Source organism: Mus caroli, chromosome 12 (assembly GCF_900094665.2).
Source record: "Mus caroli chromosome 12, CAROLI_EIJ_v1.1, whole genome shotgun sequence".
In the NCBI taxonomy this organism is placed as follows: Eukaryota; Metazoa; Chordata; class Mammalia; order Rodentia; family Muridae; genus Mus; species Mus caroli.
Window position 1 is genome coordinate 85,471,660 of NC_034581.1, and position 20,684 is coordinate 85,492,343.

The window sequence follows — 20,684 nt, forward strand, 5'->3', positions numbered from 1 at the left end:
GGAAAGGAAAGGAAAGGAAAGGAAAGGAAAGGAAAGGAAAGGAAAGGAAAGGAAAGGAAAGGAAAGGAAAGGAAAGGAAAGGAAAGGAAAGAAGGTAAAAATGTAAAACAATAAGAAAAATCTGGATCCAGTTTTTCTGAATGAACTCTGAGTCACTTTAAGTTTTTATCCCATTAAATAAGGGTTTGACCTCCTGGTATATGGTTATAGGACTTCAGAAAAAGTTATTTATGTGATTTTTCTAGAAGACTGAGACATTTTTTAACCTTGAGAGCAAACATAACCTTCCAAAGAAATTCTTTTCTCTTCTAAATATTATTTTATTTTAAATAATTAATTAATTTTACTTTATAATTACATATATATGCATTATATGTTATATATAATATATATTTACATATATATATATATAATACACACATATATATTTATAGGTGTTTGTCTGAAGGCTGTCATAAGTACTTGGAACCCAATGAGAGTCTTCTGCAAGAACAGTGCCTTCTCATAACTGCTACACCATCTCTCCATCCTCTGTGTTTTATTTTAAATAATTCAGTAGTACTATTATTTATAAAGGGGGTTGCTAGGATCCTGAGGCAGGAGGGGGTAGGTAGGTGGTTCTTAGAAGCAGAGCACATGGGGGAGAGGATAAGGGGTTTAACTGGGAAGGAGGATAACATTTAAAATGTAAAAATAAAATAACTAATAAGATAAAAATAATACCAATTTTTCTTTGTGAGGTAATAAGTGATAATTTTAAACATGTGCATCTTTTAGAATGATTGAATCAGACTAAAAAGAATTGTTAATTCAAGCATTTATTGTTCTCTTGGGTAAAAGTGCTTAAAATCTATTCTTTCAATGATTTTGAAATATGCATTATTGGTTATAGCCACCAAGTAGTGTTATTGATGACTGGAATCTATTCCTCTTTGACACTGATTTCTCTTTCTCTCTCTCTCTTTCTCCCTCCCTCTTTCTCCCTTACACAAATCTTCCCATGATCTTCTCTCAATGCTTCTACCATCATCTTTTCCTCTGTGACCTTTCTTCATTCTATGATGTCATGTGGCATTTATCTTTTTGTACCTGGCTTATTTCTTTTTCTGTAATCCTGCAGAGGTCTGTCCATAATGTCACAAATGAGAAGATTTTCTGTTTTTTAAATTTAGATAATTTTCCACTGTGCATACAGAACACATTGCTTGAATCCATCCACCCACTGGTAGGAAATCCATGCTCTTACTTAGCAAGAGTTTGTGAAGCTTTTTCTTACCATGACATCTTGAAAGGTGATATTACCAGAAGTGATAATTACCAAGCAAGGGTGAGAAACACTTCACCTCTCCCATCTATAAAATTTTCAGCTTTTAAATATGGCTTCTGGAACATCTGGTTTTTACTTAGAAACACAGTCATTTTCTAAATGCATACCATATATTTGACTTTTTTGGGTGCACATAGACCCTGTTAAGACACCTTAGTTGCTTCCAAACCAATAAAGAACAGCACTGTAATAGTTACTGTATCTCATAGAACAGGTATATCTTTGTGTCATGGATTTCCCTTCTAACCTATACAGTAGTAGCAGTAAGTCATTGCCATTGTCTCAGACTTACAAACTAGAAAGCCAGGAACAGTGTCTGTTGGTACACTGGATGTCCCCCAGGAATATCAAGTAGAGTCTATGTTTTTTAACTCTAAACATATATTACTTTGACATCATCATGGTTTCTAGACAAATTTCTGGTCCTTTTTCAAATAACAATCAAGCAGAGAAAAATACTACCATTCAAAATGGAAGAAATTCTTTAAATTACATTCCAAGATAATACTTAGTTTCTTTGCTGAAGAAAATATTGTGTTTGAGGTTAAAAAAAAAAAAGGCAACATGAAAAAGAAAGAAAGAAAGAATAAAGAGAAAGAGAGAGAGAGGAAGAAAGGAAGGAAGGAAGGAAGGAAGGAAGGAAGGAAAGAAAGAAAGAAAGAAAGAAAGAAAGAAAGAAAGAAAGAAAGAAAGAAAGAAAGAAAAAACCAGACCCTTAAAAGGAAATGTGTAGGATTTCAGTAGGTACAGTGGATGAGGAATATAGAAACCAAAACATAAAGTCAGGAATATAATTTAGTTGTCCATGGAAATCAAACAAATACTGACTGAATAGTATGTAGAAAATGGGGCCATTTACAAGCATCAACGGAAAATATGGTGGAAGATAATGCCACTAGTTGCTAGATCCTAGAGCTAGAGGATTCTGATTTTTAAAACTGTTTTGCCCTGGTTGGTTTTAGTTTTGGATTTTATTTGGTCATCAACAAAGATAGAGAGGAGGATAGAGACCAGAGTGACTTAGAGCAGTGGTTTGCAAACTATGGGTTAAGACCTCTATGGGGATTGAATGACCCTTTTGCAGAAGTCCCCTAAAACCATCAGAAAACACAACTATTTACATTATGATTCATAACAATAGCAAAATTACGGTTATGAAGTAGCAACAAAAATAGCTCTATGGTTAGGGAGTGCACTACAACATGGGGAATTGTATTAAAAGCTCTCACAACATTAGGAAGATTAAGAACCACTTGGCTTAGTCTCAAAGCTCATCCAGGGACGCAAACAGAGTAGGAGAGAGAGAGAGAGAGAGAGAGAGAGAGAGAGAGAGAGAGAGAGATACCGAGAGACAGAGACAGACAAAGAAAGACAGAGACAGAGACAGATGGACAGAGACAGAGAGACAGACAGAGAGAGACAGTGAGATACTCACACGAGGGGGGGGCATTTTAGAGATGGACTTTCAGGGCTAATGCCCTAGACATCTAATTGTGAGCAAGAGGGTTTGAAGATGACCTTAAGGCTTGAACTCTTAAGGCTTGAGAGTACAGAGACCACAGAAAAAAACAAAGAATGGAGAGGATGATCAGTCCAGTCTGGAATATGTTGATTAAAGCAGCTTAAAAGATACGTAATCAAACTTACTTTGCCTTGCTCTGAACAGACAAACAAACAAAATGTTTTCCTCTGCTCCCTCAGTTCCAAAGGATCTTTCCAAACTCCTTTGTACCACAGAGCTGGCACATTGGTGAGTGCTGTAATCACGGTGGCACTTTCTTCATCAGGCTTACATCCAAGTCCCAATCCTGGGAATTATTAAAACGTCTCTTGGTGACTGATGAGCACCAGAGGCAGAGCCCAGTCATGCAGGGCTTGGCATCCTCGCTGCTTCCCATTGTTCTCTCTGTTGCTCTCTACAGCTGGCTTCAACTAGTAGGCACAGAAAACATGACCCGAGATGACTGCCAAAAGGACCCATTTTCTTCTTTAGTGAGACCTTGGAGAATCTCCAGAGCAGAAATTACTTGATGAATCTCAAGTTGCATTATGGTGGCTAATACAAGAGTCAGCATCTCGGTTCTTTTATTGCAGTCTCCCACACACTTACCACTTTATGGTCACCCCATGGTTGCTGTTGCTCTAGATCTTCTATCCAAATAAATGCAAGGTGAAAGGAAAGCAGCTGGACTATCCAATCCCTTCCCTTATTTATTTCTTGCAGGGAAGGAAAAGTCATGCTGTTCCACACCAGTGAAGGTCAGGGAAAAAGTTTTAGAGTCAGTTCTCTTCCTCAAACATATGGATCCCAGGGATTGAACTCAACTTTATAGGTTTGGTGGAAAATGTCTTTACCCTTCTACACCATCTCACCAGCCCCTAAAGCCTTCCTCCTATATTAAGAATTGAATAAGCATCTACCTAGCTAGCTGGTTGTCTTATCTATCTCTCTTCCTAGTTCTATATCACATGGCCACTTCTAGTTGCAAAACATACTTACTTATGTCGTATACATTGCCAGTTGCAGGAAGGAGGAAGAAAATAATGGGCATTAAAGACTGATGCCTTTATTGCTTCCTTTCTCTCACACATTGAAGGTTGGGTCCATGTTACATCAGACCCAACTTCTTTCTCATTTATTAAACGCCCATTTTCTATCATGGTACTTTGTTGAACGTATAACTTCCTGTCGTAAGAAGGGTCTAAGGAGCCCTCTTTGGTCTCAAGACATAAGCTACTTTTGGAGTATCACAGCCTTTCGCTGTATGTTAGAGGGCTGACTCCTGCAAAAATATTCTGAAAAAGAAAGGGGAAAAAAAGTATATGATGGGGGGAAATCTACTCTACTGTAAAAATAGAACAGGATCAGCGTGAATTCTTCAGCAATGAATGCTCAGAGAAAACCTTCTTAAATTATGAATGTCGCTGCTGGTGTTTATTGCCCAGTAATCCTGTTTTATTGATTTCTGTTTACAGCCAATCACCTAGAGTGAGAGACTGGGCTGCTTAGAAATCTTTATCCCTGAAAGATGGTCATTAAAGCTACTGTGCTGTATTCAGTTGTTTATTTTTGCTCAAAGTGTTTAACTATATATATACATACATACATATATATATATATATATATATATATATATACACAAACATACAAACAAAACACATTATTCTCTCCTGTCTGGAAGATGAGGGAAAACTACAGATGCACACATTTAAGGGGGCAACAGATGGCACATTGATTTCTTTTGAAGAGGCAGAATATAAACTAAAATATTTCTTGACACAGTTTCTGACGATAACAATGACTCTCCAGTGTGTGGAATTTTACTTCCCAAGAAGATGGTATGTATGGAAAGACAACTCACTGTCCCCCTTCCCTCTCAACCAGCTCACAGAGTTCTCAGAAGGAAGTTTTTTTCTCAGTGCCTATCCTAGCAAAGTTCCTTGTCTCATTTAAAAATGAGTATCCGTTATTATTTGACCGCCCATCTATGAGTAAAGACATTTTTCAGAAAATTATCTGATTATTATTTGATTTAAGTGATTGTTAAGGACTGAGTTTCTCAGAATTGGGAAGCAGTAGGAGTTCTGGGAGTCTTGCCCTAAACAGACCTTCTCTGAAACCTTACTGAAGCAGGGGATGAGAGGGATCAGGCGAGCTACTACAGCTGAGAAAGGCTCTGTTTCCTCCAAAGTAACTTAAGAGAGAATTAAGCTAGTGAAGAATTGAAGCACAAGGGACACAATTAAAGGATCATAGGCTATTTGTAATAATTTGCGATTCTGAAAACCATATCACATTCTTTGGGCCTATTCAAATACCGTTTTTGCAGAACTGTTCTCCGGGGCATCTACATGCTCGGTGGAAACCAACAGACAAGAAAAGTAAGAATCTCCCTGTTCCAAAACCCAGGAGGAAAAGTATTGATAACTAGAATGCAAAGCTTCCTTGTTTACCTTCCTTGGAATAACTAAGTAGAAGTGTTCTTATAAATGATAAAGAAAGGCTCACCTTTCAGTTTTATTCTGTGAATTATGTATTCGATTCATCACAGTTTGGTGGTGTGGATCATATTTCTGCATAACACATCAATTTCTAGGCTATATTAGTATGCTTTCCTTTGTGTGTTTGTACACTATCTTCTTGTACCCACAGTTCTTTCAGCTTCTCTTTGGCTGAGTGTGAACCTCAGCCATGCCCATTTTCTCTAAGGTGCCTATTCCCGTTTCCTTTCTGAACAATCTGACCTGAGAGATGTTCACGAGCATCATGTGGTCCTTCCGATAGGAATGGCCCGCCGTGCATGAATTAAATATTTGGCTATTTTGAATTCCTAATCATTTTACTTTTACTCCGCCTCTTTCTCTTGCTCGTTTCACAAATCTCAGTTCATCATGAGACCAAAAACTAAGGTCACTACTACAGTTTATGGGCCTTTAGAGCCACCTTGTCTGTATTCAGTTAGTGAGATGGAGCCACACTGCCCCTCTAGCCAGAACTGACTTTATTCTCCTCATTACACCGTATGTCTCCACTATGTTCATCTTTTGAAGTCCCCTAAGGCATTATTTCACCAAATAAGAAGCTGTCTCTTTGGATTACAATGTCAGGCTCCAAGACAGAGAGTGAAGAGAAAGAACACCCCACAGGGAAGTATAATTCTATAGTCCTTATATTTTCATAGAACCCTTCTCCTCTGCTGAACTATAGTATCAAAAGTTCATGGACCTTCACTTGCTAGAAAGATTTTTTTTCTCCCAAAACATTAGTTCTATCCAGAATAGCAACTTGTGTGCATGGAATTAAAACACTCACTAAGTGATACCTATATCCATGCTTCAAATCACAATAATATCTGTGTCCTTGGTAATTCTCCACTATGAACAGAGCCTCAATTTTAGTCATATTGGCATAAAGCCCACTTCCAAAGGAAATTCTATCTTTAAAATAAAAGAATAAAGAAAGGAAATAAAAGCATATAAAGTATTTGGAGAATCAACTAAATTTTGGCATTCCTTATAATGGTTAGGTGCTAAATATTTAAAAAAAAAAACTGTGATGAAAACAGAAAGGGAACAATAGACATCCAGCCAAATTTTTCTGAATAGAAATTCTCCAGGGTAGGGGAAATCGTCATCAAAGATGGAACTTCGTGTTTGCATAATCTCTAGAACCCCATCTAGATTCTGGGTGATGATGTAGAGTGGAAAGGAATTATTTTATTTTATTTTATTGTTTTTTTTTCTTTCTCCTAAATAATACGTAATTTCTCCATGCCAAGAAATAAATTGAAAGGATTTGGAGGGATTTGCTTATCAGTGCAACACCACGTAGCATCGCATCCCTCCCGTTTTGGGAGGGTACATTGAAGTTTGGTTAATCTTCTGTGGCTCGATACTCCTCTTCCCCGTCAGGCTGCCTCAGACAGCAGATAGATTAATCTTCTTTGCACCCACTCTTTTCTACTTCTCCCCTCCCCTATTCTCTTGATCTACCCTTCCTTTTTGAACAGATGGACAAGAAACCTTGAAAGTGGGGAGACAAAGAACACAAAACACCAAGCCATGCTTTATACCATCTCTGAAGACCTCGATCATAACACAGAAGACCCCAATCTTTAGCACAATATATAGCTCAGCTCGGCTTGACTTTTCTGCCATTAATTAAATCTGGAGTCTGCAAAGGGATTTCTACAAAGGCTAATTCGTTAGCAGGAGTTATTATAAGTCATGTCATTCCTCATCCCTCTCTACTGTGTGCATTATAGAAAAGAAGAAAATTGAAGGTGGGCAGATTTCTGAGGGAAGCAGTATTTTCTGGGATCCCCGTATAGTCTGCTGTTTTTAGTAACAAGGAAAAATATTTATTACAATATGTATTCTATGTTAATTGGCAAGATTTAACAAGGCTCTCATAAGGTTGCAAACCACCCATGTAGTTTATTTTTCTTATCTCACATTCAACAGTTTGTAAACCCCATAAGGACAAAGATGGGTCCTGGCAGATGCCCAGTCCACTGTTTGATTGCCACATCATATCATGAGCAATTAATACATATTTGAGGTGGAGATGAATGATTAAATAAGTAAATACAAACGTAAACAAAAAGGCATATATAGATCACATGTGCTTTGAACTGTGATCTCTCAGTGAAGCATCTAGTTCAGAGTAAATGTAGTGTCTTTAAGCCAGGAATGGTCCCTTTAACGTATTCCTATTCCATATGAATGTGAACCAAGATACACATTCGAAACATGTTTTACATGGCAATTAATTACCATTGGTGGGCAGCGAGAGAAGAGAGGAAAGAAATGATGTGTTGAACATGTGTTGCCCCAGCATGGCAAAGAGTGAAAATTCATGATACTTTGCTACAATCCAGACAGTTGGACACATAAAAGAAAGAAGCAATGGTCACTGAAGATCACCAGGCTGTAATATTATTTTTTGGCTCCATCATTTATGCTTACCTCATGCTATGCTCCTGGTATCTGAGTACAGCAAGCTAAAATTATTTATGTTTCATTTTGTCACACAATGCCAACCTCCTCTATTGAGGATGACAACACAGAGCATGCTCTCATTATAATGAGAGACTAGGTGATGCATTCATCCATCTTGATACCATCTGATCTTGTTTCTTTATTGGGATTGAATTCACTGAAATGATGGGGTTAGAAGAGAAGTAATAAAACTAACAATTCTTAACTTCCCAAACTTTATGATTTTTAAATATCTATGATTTAATGTGAAAAAAAATCTAGGGATGTATGTATGTTGATGTTGATAAGAGATAATAGTAAATGATGGCAAAAATTAGTGAATAAATGTTACTTTCTGAACTTAAAGTATTCAAAACTTATAATCTCACTTGAGGTCATAAACTAGCCTATAGTCAGTCAGTAGGATGTTGGTAACTAAAAAGGAACTCTGATGTCCATTATTTAAATACAGAATGAATGTTCTTAAGGCAGGTACATAGGCCTCCTCTGGTAACAGCCATGAGACACTTCAATCTCCAACTCTTACTCTTGGAATAGAAATATAAAAGGGAAATGCTTAAGCCACAAGCATTTGAAGGGATTTAATTCCGTTTAGCATGGAGCAGCTGCTGAGATATATGGCTGTTTTCTGTGGGACTTTGGGATATTTATGGGCTTTTTTCTTTTCCCTTTTCACTGGAAGAATGGAGATCATCATTCACGGGTGTGTTATTTATAATTTCATAAAGCTGTGCTGTGGCAGGACTTATTTTATCCTACACTTAATCTCGGTAAAATAATCAGACTTCCAAGGAGCTAGGAGGGGGAAAATGGCTGAGCCCTAAACAATTAGCCTGGTGCAGGTCTAAGATAAAGGGGTAAAGGTTAGAATTTGAAGTCACAAAAGACAGTTGTGCAGTCAGGAGAGAGGGCATGGTGACAGTGCCATGGATGGTCCTGACTGTACCATTAAACACTTCTCAGTATGACACATAGATGATGGCAATGGAGAGTGGTGGAAATATGTGCCTATGCTAAGATGGAGCAGGGCTTTGCAGAATAAATAATTAGGTGATTACAGAAACAATAACTCACAGAAGGAAAATGAGAAGTCAGGTTTGTGGAACTGGGAGAATTGGAAGGTAAACACATCTATAAATTTACCTGGGCAGAGTTTTGAGCTTTCTTCAATCCCAATTTTATTCTAAAGTAACTTTAATAAGCACCACTAGAAAAAAAATGTAAGTGCAATAAAAAGAATTCTACCAGGAAAGGGATAAAGAAAGTACTTGGCTTAGACATATTTTTAAAGTTATTATAATATATATCTTTAGTTTTATGACACCTAGTACAAAAGTGAACAATTCCAACATGTGGATTAAACATATGAAATATATTTTAAAATAGAGTAATAGGAGTTATTATTTTGACATAGAACATGATTAATTTATAAGGGCTAAGGGATATTTTACTCCTCTAAATAAAAGGACCTAAGGTGTTTAATGTACACCAGCAGTGCTGCGGCTGTCAAGGGACCACATTCCAAAATCATGTGTGCCAGCTTCCAAAGGACTGTGATGGGTGGCCCAGGTGGGGTATGGGAAGGGGAAAAAGAAGAGGTGTCTAATGGGGCAGTGAATTAAATTCATGCTAGTTCGCTGAGGTTGCTGAGGTAAAAATTGTCATTCAAGTTACTGTCATTTTGTCATTCCAAACCCTCTTTTCTTCTCCTACTACCTACAGATGTGCAAAGAAATAGAGCTATTTCATACTTCTGACCCTTAACAAATAATGTTTATTTCCACCTGAAAGACCCTTCTCCTTCTCCAGTCTGCTGCAATCCTGGGTTTGTACTGCTTCATTCTTGTCTGTCCCTCAGGGCTTCTTTTCTATTTCCCTCCTGTCTAGGAGATGTACCTAGTCTCCTGCTGCTTGCTCCTTTAGAGACTCAGGTTAACTCTTGACACAGTACTAGTACTCAGTTTACCATGTTTGAGTTTTCCTGCTGATGTGGCTGTTCTCATCAGAGCCTGACTTCCCAGAACAGACCAGATGTTTCATTTCTCACTTTCTCCTCCATCACTGTTACAGTGTCTCACTCATAGATGTGTGAGAAATATCTAAGGGAACAAATAAATGAACTCCTCATGAAAGAATGTATGAATGAGGAAATGAGTGAAATAATGAGCTTGATATAATCATACACAATATACAGAGAAATGGGAAGTCTATCACCATCAAAACTGTTTAGGTTGTGTGGTAATGGGCATCTTATTTCCCTTTGAGGATCACAAACAATATTGGAATTTAGCACATGCAGACAGGTTACAAACGCATTATGCTTAGCCATTGGAAAGTAGTAGCGTCAATGGTCATTGTATTCATTGTTTTTCCGTTGCTGTAATAAAATACCACAACCAAATCAACTTGAGTAAAGTGTTATTCTTGGCTTACAGTTGCAGAGGATAAGAGTACGCAAAGGCCAGTAAATCATGGCATGGTAGCAATAATTGTCAGCAAATCAGCTTCTCTTGTGGTCTCTTTCCCTGACTTGTAGATGCCCTTCTCTATTCTGCATTTCAATATAGAGCCTTCCCTATGTCTGTGCCTCAATTTCCTCTTTATAGAGAGACACTAATCCTACTGCATTTAGGTCTACTCTAATGACTTCATTAAAACTAACCTATCTCATTAAGACCCAATATGAAGTCCTGTCCCGAGGTACTGTGGATCATCACTAAATCTCTGATATCTATTCTTGGTTGTATGCTAGCCTTTGAAAGGTGAGCCATCTCTTCAGCCCTTAACCTATAATATCTATAAGACAGGTAATTGAAAGAGGTATTATGTTCCACGAGCATAGTGGTAAGGTATCTTGTAAAGAGTCACCTGGTTTCTGTTTTCTTTTTCTTTTTTTTAATTAGATATTTTCTTTATTTACATTTCAAATGATATCCTGAAAGTTCCATATACCCTCCTCCTGCCCTGCTCCCCTACCCACCCACTCCCACTTCTTGGCCCAAGCGTTCTCCTGTCTCTCAGGAACTCCACTAACCTCTCTGACTTCTAGTCTTTTTAAATACAACACCTCTGTCTCGTTGTACAGTCTGGGTAGTCATATCTCATATCAATCATAGTGATTGACTTATAATACTTGTTCAAAAATCAAAGAAGGCATTTCTCTAACACCCTTTCTTCTTGAACATGGATCCAGGCTTCAATAGGTTGGGAACAATAAAGCAGCAACTTGGTTAATGTTACGGACATGAAGAAAAGGAATGAGTATTTATTAAAAATTTGCAATCTACTGGGTATTTATGTATATACGACAAAAAACGTGTTTGGAGTTTAGTGGGTAAAAATCATGTATCCCTTTATTATTCTTTCACTCATCTTTGCCGCCCTTGGAGTTTGGGTCATGCATATGACTCTTTCTCACCTAATATATGGCAAGGCTCATTTTACATCTAATGCCTATGGTTCTGTGTTTTACCTCTAACAAGTTGCACAGCACTGGAAAGTTTCTGCAGGATTAAAAACTAAACGGATTTAAGTTGAACTCGTGTTTCGCTGAGAAGTTATTCTTCTCTCCTCTGCAAGAGTCCTACCCGTGTCCAGGAGCTGTTGTGTGGTATCACTCTGCTGGTCCACATTACTAATTCAGTTAATTGCAGCAATTTTGAGAAGGAATTGCTGCAAGCAAGAGAAGCTATTATGCTGTACTGAATGAATAGCATTCTGCAGTGTTCACTAATTATACTGCCTATAGATTCACAGTCCCCCAACAGTGCACATGTGACCGTGTGCCATATGCACGGAATCCCTCTGAAGGCACAGTGCCTGTAGTGCTGGCTGTGTTCTTTCAATGCTCATTCTTTGCAGCCCCCTTTCCTTCTGGTTCCTCATCCGGAAATCAGAGTGGACAATGCAGTGTGATTTTTCTGATGTGGAAAAGGCTTGAGTCTCTGCAGCTAGTTTGACTGCTTCTGCTTTACAGGAGATCCATGCAGACAAGCTTGATCAGTGAAGAGAAACGTCAGTAATGATGGGAGGGGGCAGTCAAGAAGATTTAATGTATTTGTGTATCAGTGCCCTTATCTTCCTCTGTTTTTTCTCTTCCCTCTTCTCCTCGCCATTCTGTTAACATCAATAGCCCACGTCAGATGATCTTGTTTCATCTGCTGAATGTTCAAGTGATGATGAAGACTTTGTCGAATGTGAACCAAGTACAGGTAGGTCAGGTCAGTCTTGTTTTGCTTGCTTCCTTTTTTATTTGCAAAAATCCCAATACATACATATATGTGATTATACATGTGCTTTATATATATATATTATGGTATGTTAATGTATGTGTATTTCCTATATCTATATATGTATTTGCATACATATATAAATATTAATTTAATCAATAAAAGCATCAAATCCCATGGAAAGGACAATTAAAGCTGAGGGAAATTTAAGTCTGATACTTAAAGAAAAACTACACAAAATGCATCCTAACTTTACACAGTGGGGTGCCCAGATTGTATGCTGGAATCACTGCTGCAAGTGTTTTGTTGCCAATGGCAGCTGTGAGATTGACAGGGGCAAAGAGCAGGCAAGGCCTCCATTTAAATGAGAATGTTTTTGTTTTTAGGTCATAAACCTCTCATGGAGGCAAAAAAAATGGTAGTTATCACATGAGTCTCAAGACTTGTTCTGATCACAAATGGAGTAAATAAGTAACCTAAATTATTTTCCATGGGATTTCAACAGCAGTTAACATGACATTATAATTATACTAATTTTGTTCATTATATGTCAAGTGAACTTGTGAAGCGATATAGTATGAGGGATACAAAATTAGTAGCACACATGCCTTGTCAACTGCTGCGATGCTTCAAAATGTATCGACTGCTGAAGGTCAGCTGACTTGGGCATTGGAAACCACAGTGTGTTGCCCCATTTGGACCCAGATACATTTTGATATTTCCTGGTATTTCTTTATAGTGAACTATATATGCTACAATGTCCAGTAGGTAACTGCCATACCCAATCCTCTCCTTTCAACTTTCCCAAGTTGTCTGTTTTTAGATTTTACTCTAAGTTAAACATTTATATGTATATAATAGAGAACAGATATCATCGAATTTCTGTGTATGTTTTAAAAAAGCAAAAAGCCTCGTCTTATTTCTACAAAGGCTGAAAGAAATAGACAAAATTTCCACCTGATACTTTGGGTTACTTTACATATTTTCCAAACTATTTTTTTAAAAGGCAAGCCATTGTATGTTTGCTCTTTGTAATTGTAGAGAAAATTATGCTTCATTAAAAAATATATCAATAATTTAAAACTTCCTCTTCTCACCTGAAAATGATTTAGAACAGTTCAGATTTTGGTAAATGCTGACTGCTTGGTTTCTTGCAAGTGGCTCTGGATTCAGGAAGTTCTGTGGGCTTCTGACATTAGTGTCTTGAATGTACATACTCATAATTTGACCTCACCACATGAGAAGGCGACTTGTTCCTTAGGGAGCATAGATCTGTGGATGGAAGGTGAATATGATCTTGTTCATCTGATATCTTCAAGTGACTGGGAATGTCCTTGGGCACAAGCTTTTGTTTAAAAAGTGAGTGTGCTTATTTCATTTGCTTACCATATCTTTCTCAACACTTGGGCATGACAAGATGCATCATTATACTCTAGTCACATCCTTCCTAGTGTTTCTCATAACTGGTTGTCATAGCAGAGAGCCTTGCTACACAACCCAATTCTCCAATCTAATGCAATTCCATGGATTTGTTTGAGAACACCTGTGTCCTTTTCAGGTGAGTTAGACACTACAAAGGCAATATATGTGTAGAATATATCTAATGGCAGTGTTTTCTGATGACTAGTTTAAGATACCTAGACTTTAACTAGTACCTAGACTTTAACTAGGAGTGATTGCTTATCCTCGCTCTGGTTTTCTCCATTTCTTAGTAATGATAACTGTAAACAGAGCAATATTTAGTAAGTTCTACCAGTAAAACTCTAACTTGAAAGGGAATTTTATGTTTCTAAATTGACATGACATGTAAACAATTGTTTCCACTAACTCAACCCACCCTGGCATTTGGCTGCCATAACTTGGTATAGTTTAGTCATAAAGTGTTTAAAGGCTATTTAAATAGTTTTGGAGCTTATTGACAATAACATAAAACTCTCAATGGGAAGATACATATATATATATATATATATATGTAGATAGATAGATAGATAGATAGATAGCAAATAAGTGAGTACAATATATCCTAATCCATTAGAAAAGAAGATCTAAAATGAAAACCTCATTTAAGTTTATTAAACAAATTAGGTTCACCTTCAACATAATAATAATCTTTAATTAAATCTGGAGAATAATTTTTCTTGTTAAAACTGTACCTCCACATACAGTTAAAAACAAACCATGTTGATTGTTTTATTTCATGACTTTGAGAAAATAAACATTCGTGTAGCAAAAATCTACATTTCAAAGGATTTATTTCTATGTCTACTGTCAGTCCCCACCCCCAGCCCCCTTACTTGAGAATTACGTAGTTTTATGTCATTCTGAAATTCAGAGAATTCGAGGAAGTGGCTTTCCATACCTTGTCTCTCCCTCTTCAATTTTGTTACTCTTAATAAGATACATGATATCAAATAAAGTTATTAGAGAGTTAGCCTTTTTAAATATAAACAACATCCTAGATTTTATATATCTATTAGATTACCATTATAAAAGTATTGGTGACCAGGATGATAGGCAGATGTAAAATAAACAGAAACACCTGGTGGCTCCACAGAAGTGAGCACAGCATAACTCAACTACAATATTGATTCTTCAGCCATCAAGAGGTTTGTTTACTTTTTCTGGTTGTCAATTAACTAGCTTTTGTTCCACTATTGCTTTTGTTAAGTGTACTGTGATCAACTCCCAGTTGGCAATTATACTAGGGCAGGGCGTTGAGAGGAAACATCCACCCATCAATCAATCAGTCTGTCAGAAATTCCTTCCTAATACCAGTAGCCTGCTGGAGTTATGCTTTCTGGCTACAAACAGGGCCTTGATTGTATCTAGTTGGAGGTACCCCCATGGAATAATTATAATGAGCAAATCTGACACTGAGTTGTTCCAAGCTCTACCAATTGTTAGAGGTTTTATTTGCTGGAACATAGTAAAACATACAGCTGGAAGGTCAAGACTTTAATTTCCTAAATGAAGTGTGAAGAGCAATAGAGTCCAGACCCAACACATGATAAAAGAACAAATGTACTAGCCATTGAGCCTCAAGTATGTTAGCTATAATCTCTTTGTTTATAAAAATATATTTTACCATTATTTTATACAAGTTTAAAATGTGCATTCCATAATTTTTATTAAAGAAGTGACTTTCTTCTTCTTCTTCTTTTTTTTTTTTTTTTTGGGTTTTTGGGTTTTTGGTTTTTTCGAGACAGGGTTTCTCTGTATAGCCCTGGCTGTCCTGGAAATCACTTTGTAGACCAGGCTGGTCTCGAACTCAGAAATCTGCCTGCCTCTGCCTCCCAAGTGGTGGGATTAAAGGCACCACCATGCCCAGCTAAGAAGTGACTTTTTAATTATTTATTAATTTAACTTTAGGATGACCTCTATGAACAGAGACATGATTGTTTAATAAAATCATAATTAAATTTCACTAATTGCCATTCTCCAAACACAATAGTAATTACCCAGCTAAAATACCATGGCAATATTTGAGTATTTTGTTCTACTTCAAAAAAACATTGAGTAATGAGAAAATGGAAATTATCTGAGATAAATGTTATAGCTATAGAAAGAAGAATATAAATTGATGTAAAACTTCTTAACTTAATGTAAAGCTTCTTAACTTAGTTACTGAATTTGGCTATTAATATTAGCCATTTTTGGATATTTTAGTTATAACAAAAGTCCAATGTATGCAAAAGACATCATATATTTATGACCAGGCTCAATCCTACTAAATTTTAAGTTGTAATCAATCTATAAATGAAGGTGTATTTTCAGAAGACAATTGTACTCCTTATTTAATGCTTTCATTTTTCATATTGATTAAGTCATGAAGATATCACTCTTTATAACCCAAATCCACTCCAACACAAGTTAGGGGTTTTTTGTTTGGTTGGTTGTTTTGTTTTGTTTTTCTGTTTTGTTTTGTTTTGTTTGTTTGTTTTTTTGGTTTTTCGAGACAGGGTTTCTCTGTGTAGCTCTGACTGTCCTGGAACTCACTCTGTAGACCAGGCTGGCCTCAAACTCAGAAATCCGCCTGCCTCTGCCTCCCAAGTGCTGGGATTAAAGGCATGTGCCACCAAGCCAGGCTCCACAAGTTAGCTTTTAAGTCACTTTAAAACCTTTAACCCTAGTGGAATGCTTAGAGATTTGTAGAATACAGTTTACATAATAAAAACATAGGAAGTGATTAATGAAGTTTAGGTAAGCAATAGCCCTGGGATAAAAGATATTGAATATGTCCTCTGAGCATTGACTTCTATTGTGGGTTCCATCACATAAGCACACTTAATAACAAAAATTATAAAATAAACATATTTGTATAACTAACTCCTCTACTCAAGAATTTAGGGTATGTTGAAAAACCGAGGGAAGCATAAAATCAATGAGTGTAAGCCCTTCTGTTTAAAGGTTGACAAATCACTTATTCATATATTATTTTTGTGATTCTTTCTGTGTAGACACTAGAATAGATACTAAAAAAATAAAGCTGACACCAGATACCACCAGGAGTTCACATTCTCTTAGGGAAAGCAAGAATGGATACAAAGAGACTAAGAAGAAACTAAGAATGAAAGCCAATAAACAATGTGGGCAAAGTGTAGAAAGGCTGAAGGTATTATGCACATTTTTTGGTGAGAGTTTCTCTGACACAATTAATTGAGTACACCATTCCAGCTCTGATTAAATTCGTTCCAAGGAGCATGCATTCATACTTTAGCTTAGAGACACAGAGCTTATCATTAATTGTGACTGAAATAAAAAGTACTGCTCAATGTTAAACTTTAATTTGAAGTATACTTGTGTAAGATTTTTTAGAACCAGGGCATCTAAAGGTCAAAACATAGATGTCCATGTTAAAGAGAGAATTTTCATGCCCAAATCAAGAACTTCCTGATTTCAAATGCCAAAGCAAGTGGAAGCTAAGGAAAGAGCTTTCTGGAATCATTAAGCAAACCCTCTTTCAGATGTATACATAAATAAAGAGGGGTTGGGTTTTAAAGGAAAAGTTTTGTGGTTTCCTTTCAATCAGTTTTTGTTGTGTATTATTTTCTTCTCATAAACCCTAAGTACATGCACTGTGTATGTGCATATATATGTATATATAAATGCAGTGTGTTTATACAAAAGTGCTTGTTACTTCATGCATATGTAGACATAGTCTAAATGATATTAGACTAATGTAAGCTAATATTAACAGTCCCTACCATCAGTCATGTGGTTACACAGAAATTCACACCATCACTCTGAGCAGCATCAGCCAACATAGACATGCATGATACTGTTTTAACTTGATAAACCAAGCATGTTAATTTTTATTTAGGCTTTGTTTTCTTCATCCTAATTATAATGGTAATTCCATGATTTAGTTATCTTTGGGAAGGGTGGAAAGAAAAACATTATACAGATATATCTATCCATATATGCACATACACGTGTATATATACGTAAATAGATATGTATCTTGTATATTTCCCAAGCCATTTTCTGTCGTTTCACCTCATCTTGTGCCGCATGAATTTTTGGTGGTTCAATTTATTTTGTTTTAATTCATATTTAGCATTTTGACCATTATGGCTATTTTTAACTCATTGCTATACTTTTATGAGTAACTATAATCATTATTTTTAAATTCTGAGAAATATTTAGATATAAAAACCAAAACGGCAACAAAATCTTTTCTTGCCATCCTTGTGTTGAGTCTCCGCCCTCTTCAGTACATCCCCTCAGTGGTTTTTCTCAAAGCAAAGCAAAATCTCAACAAAATCCAAGAAAGTTGTGTACCAAAGAATGAAATGCTAGGTTCCCTTCTCCCTTTCTACTCATATTTCCCTTTTGATTTCATTCCTTTCCCCTGTTTTTAATAACTCCCTATATCTGCACTGACCACTTGCCTTCACTCTCCCCATCAATGATGCTGTAATTAGTTAAAAAGACACACATAGGCTCCAGGGTTTGAAAAATAAAAAGAAAGACATGCAGAACTTATAAACAGAAACATTCCCCTCCCCACGAATTTCAGATGGCATAAAAAGAATTTTATTGCAGATACAGGATATGTGTTTTATCTTTTATTTCTGGACAAGCCTAAGATCATTGTGTGGCATGCCAGTGATAGTTTTGTAGTTATCAACTAACCATGGCTTCCATCACCAGCGCATGAGCTGCTATGACGCCATCCTGTGTTTCATCCAAGTGTCACATTCCAGCTAACCCAGCAAGTTCCCTGTCTGAGTTGTGGGGATACCTTTCTTTTGCAGTTACAATGTCATGGGTACTCACTTTTATGTTTGTTTTTACTGGGCCCCTGCAGCCCTAAGAGCTGTGCTGCCAGCATCTCTGTATGATTTTGTTCTGGTATCTTCTTTCCTTGGCATAGCAGTCAAGCATGTGTCTTTTGTCTGGCCATCTTGTCTACACGTCTACTGTCATGGTGTCGTTCTGTGATTCTGTTCTCTGTTTGTAATATGTGGTTTGATGTCTTCAGTCTTTACTTCTCACTCTCCTGCTATCTCTACTGCTAACCTTACCCCCCACCCCCCGAGAACTTCACAAAGAAGCAAAACAAATTTCCATTTGAGTTGTATGGCTGGTAAGAATGGTTTGCACCTGGAAGTCCTAAATTATACTTTTCCTGGACTTTCCAGGGAAAACTCATAGTGGAAAACAATTATAAATGTTCAAAACACAGAAAAGAAAAAGAAAGAAGAAACCCTTGTTGATTTCTTTGACATGATTAAATTTGCTTACTGTTTAAGGGACTTGAAGGAAGTGCTAATTTCCAAAGAGTCTTTTCATAGATCAGCAGCCTTCTAGTTAGAACATTTTCTTCAGAAAGAGAGCAAGAGAATGAAGCATCCTCATTTCTGCTGCACAGAGCAGAGCCTTCCCCCAACATGCTGAGGCACTGGTGAAAATCTCCACTTATCTTTAAGCAAGTTTGTGCTTACATGCTTTATCATAAATTATAAACATGTTCAGCAAGGTGTCTACTGATGAAGGAACCAAAGCCCATTTGACTTACTGGTTCCGCCCATGTATATTACAAGGTAAGATTATCTTTTGATATTTTTAAGTCAAGATACATATTTTTAATCTCATTTTATTTTTTTTAATTCATGGAAGCATTAAAAAGTCAATGGTTTTTACTTGGACCCAGATCCTTTATTTCAGCCTTTTAAAGAACATGGCATGTGTAATAGCTCCATTTCTGAAGACAATCTAAATTCCTTGAGCAGATATAGAAGAAAGTGTTCTGTTTACTGTACAGGATGGCCCATATGATGTGATTTTCTAGGAACCTTGATGCATTCCTTGGAAAGATGTGGGCATTTGATGTGGACAGTATGAAAAAGGCATTATGTGAACAACATAATTTCTTTTCTCCTAAGGATTGAGTGAAAGAATGTGACATCTGTATACAATGGGTAAGAGCTGTTGGGTTAGGAAAAACATTGTCATATAATGCAAAGACTGGTTTGGGTCTAAAGAAGAAAAAGTTAATGAAGGCATTGGTTTATCATGAGATGTTGCAGACAGGCTAGGGAAACTGACTGATTTTTCTGAAGTTAAGATGAAAAAGAAAAGGCAAGATGAATGGGCTCTGAGAAGCTAAACAGAAACTACAGTTGAAAGACAAAAGGGAGGCAGAGGAGGAGCAAGATAAAGGGTGGGAAAGATAAAACTAGAGAGGAAGGACATAAAAGAAGGATGGAGGGAGAGGGAGACAGGAGAAGGTGGAACAAGTATTGATTACAACCCAAGTATAATGGTTTGATGTAGATGTTTTAAAATTGGGAACAGCACAATGACTCAGTAGTTATAGGTTCTTGCCTTCAAAACTGACTACCTTAGTTCAATCCCTAGTCTTCCATGGTAAGGATATAATCAATTTGTCTGATATGATACTCATACACCATGGCATTTTCACAGTCACACACATATACACACAGGATAAGTAAATAACAATGTGCATGTGCACACACCCTCCCTCAGAGCCCAAATACAGCGTTTCTAGGTTTATATTGTGTAGCCTATCTCCACGATGGCTAATTTCATCAATCAGCATTAGACTCAGACTTGGACAGTATTTCTCATTAACATACCATGTCATTTTTTTTAAATAAGAACAAAACAGAGATCAGTAGCTCCCAGAAATCTGATAATAGTAAATTATATTGTCTTGATAATATATATTTTATTGTCTTTGTTTTTAATGTCACGCTTGTAAATTTATATATTTTAATTTTGGAAAATGGTCAAGATCCGTAAAAAGGGAACAGTCTGGCTCATTAGCTGGCTCTAGAATAGCACTGGCTCACTGTGTGAATGCATGGCTGGGAATATTACTTAAACCTCATTATAGGTTACTACCATAATAGGAATTAGTGTGGTCACATCATACTTGAGAAAATCAGGGTTGGATGTTTGCATTTGCCAAGGTCACATACCTGCACTTCAGGGGCAAGGCTAAGATTCTAATCCAAATCTGTTTGAAAACAGATAATAATACAGACAGCAATAAAATTAAGAACTATTTTTGTGATGATTTGTGTAGCTTACCGTGAGTACAGCTTTTCTTTTTTTTTTTTTTTTTTTTTTTTTTTTTTTTTTTTTTTTTTTTTTTTTTT

General features: G+C 36.6%; 1 protein-coding gene across 38 annotated transcripts in view; it reads left to right on the plus strand.

Annotated features, from left to right (window-relative positions):
* The window catches only part of Nrxn3 (neurexin 3), a 1,604,379-nt gene that overhangs the window by 1,542,079 nt on the left and 41,616 nt on the right, over positions 1-20,684 (plus strand). For 21 of the 38 annotated variants that reach the window (XM_029484636.1, XM_029484650.1, XM_029484646.1 and 18 more), the window contains one exon: positions 11,961-12,048. In XM_029484636.1, coding sequence (XP_029340496.1) covers positions 11,961-12,048 — 88 coding nt within the window. The remainder of the gene's footprint in view (positions 1-11,960; positions 12,049-20,684) is intronic. The other 17 variants (XM_029484652.1, XM_021179711.2, XM_029484638.1 and 14 more) reach the window with 1 other exon arrangement.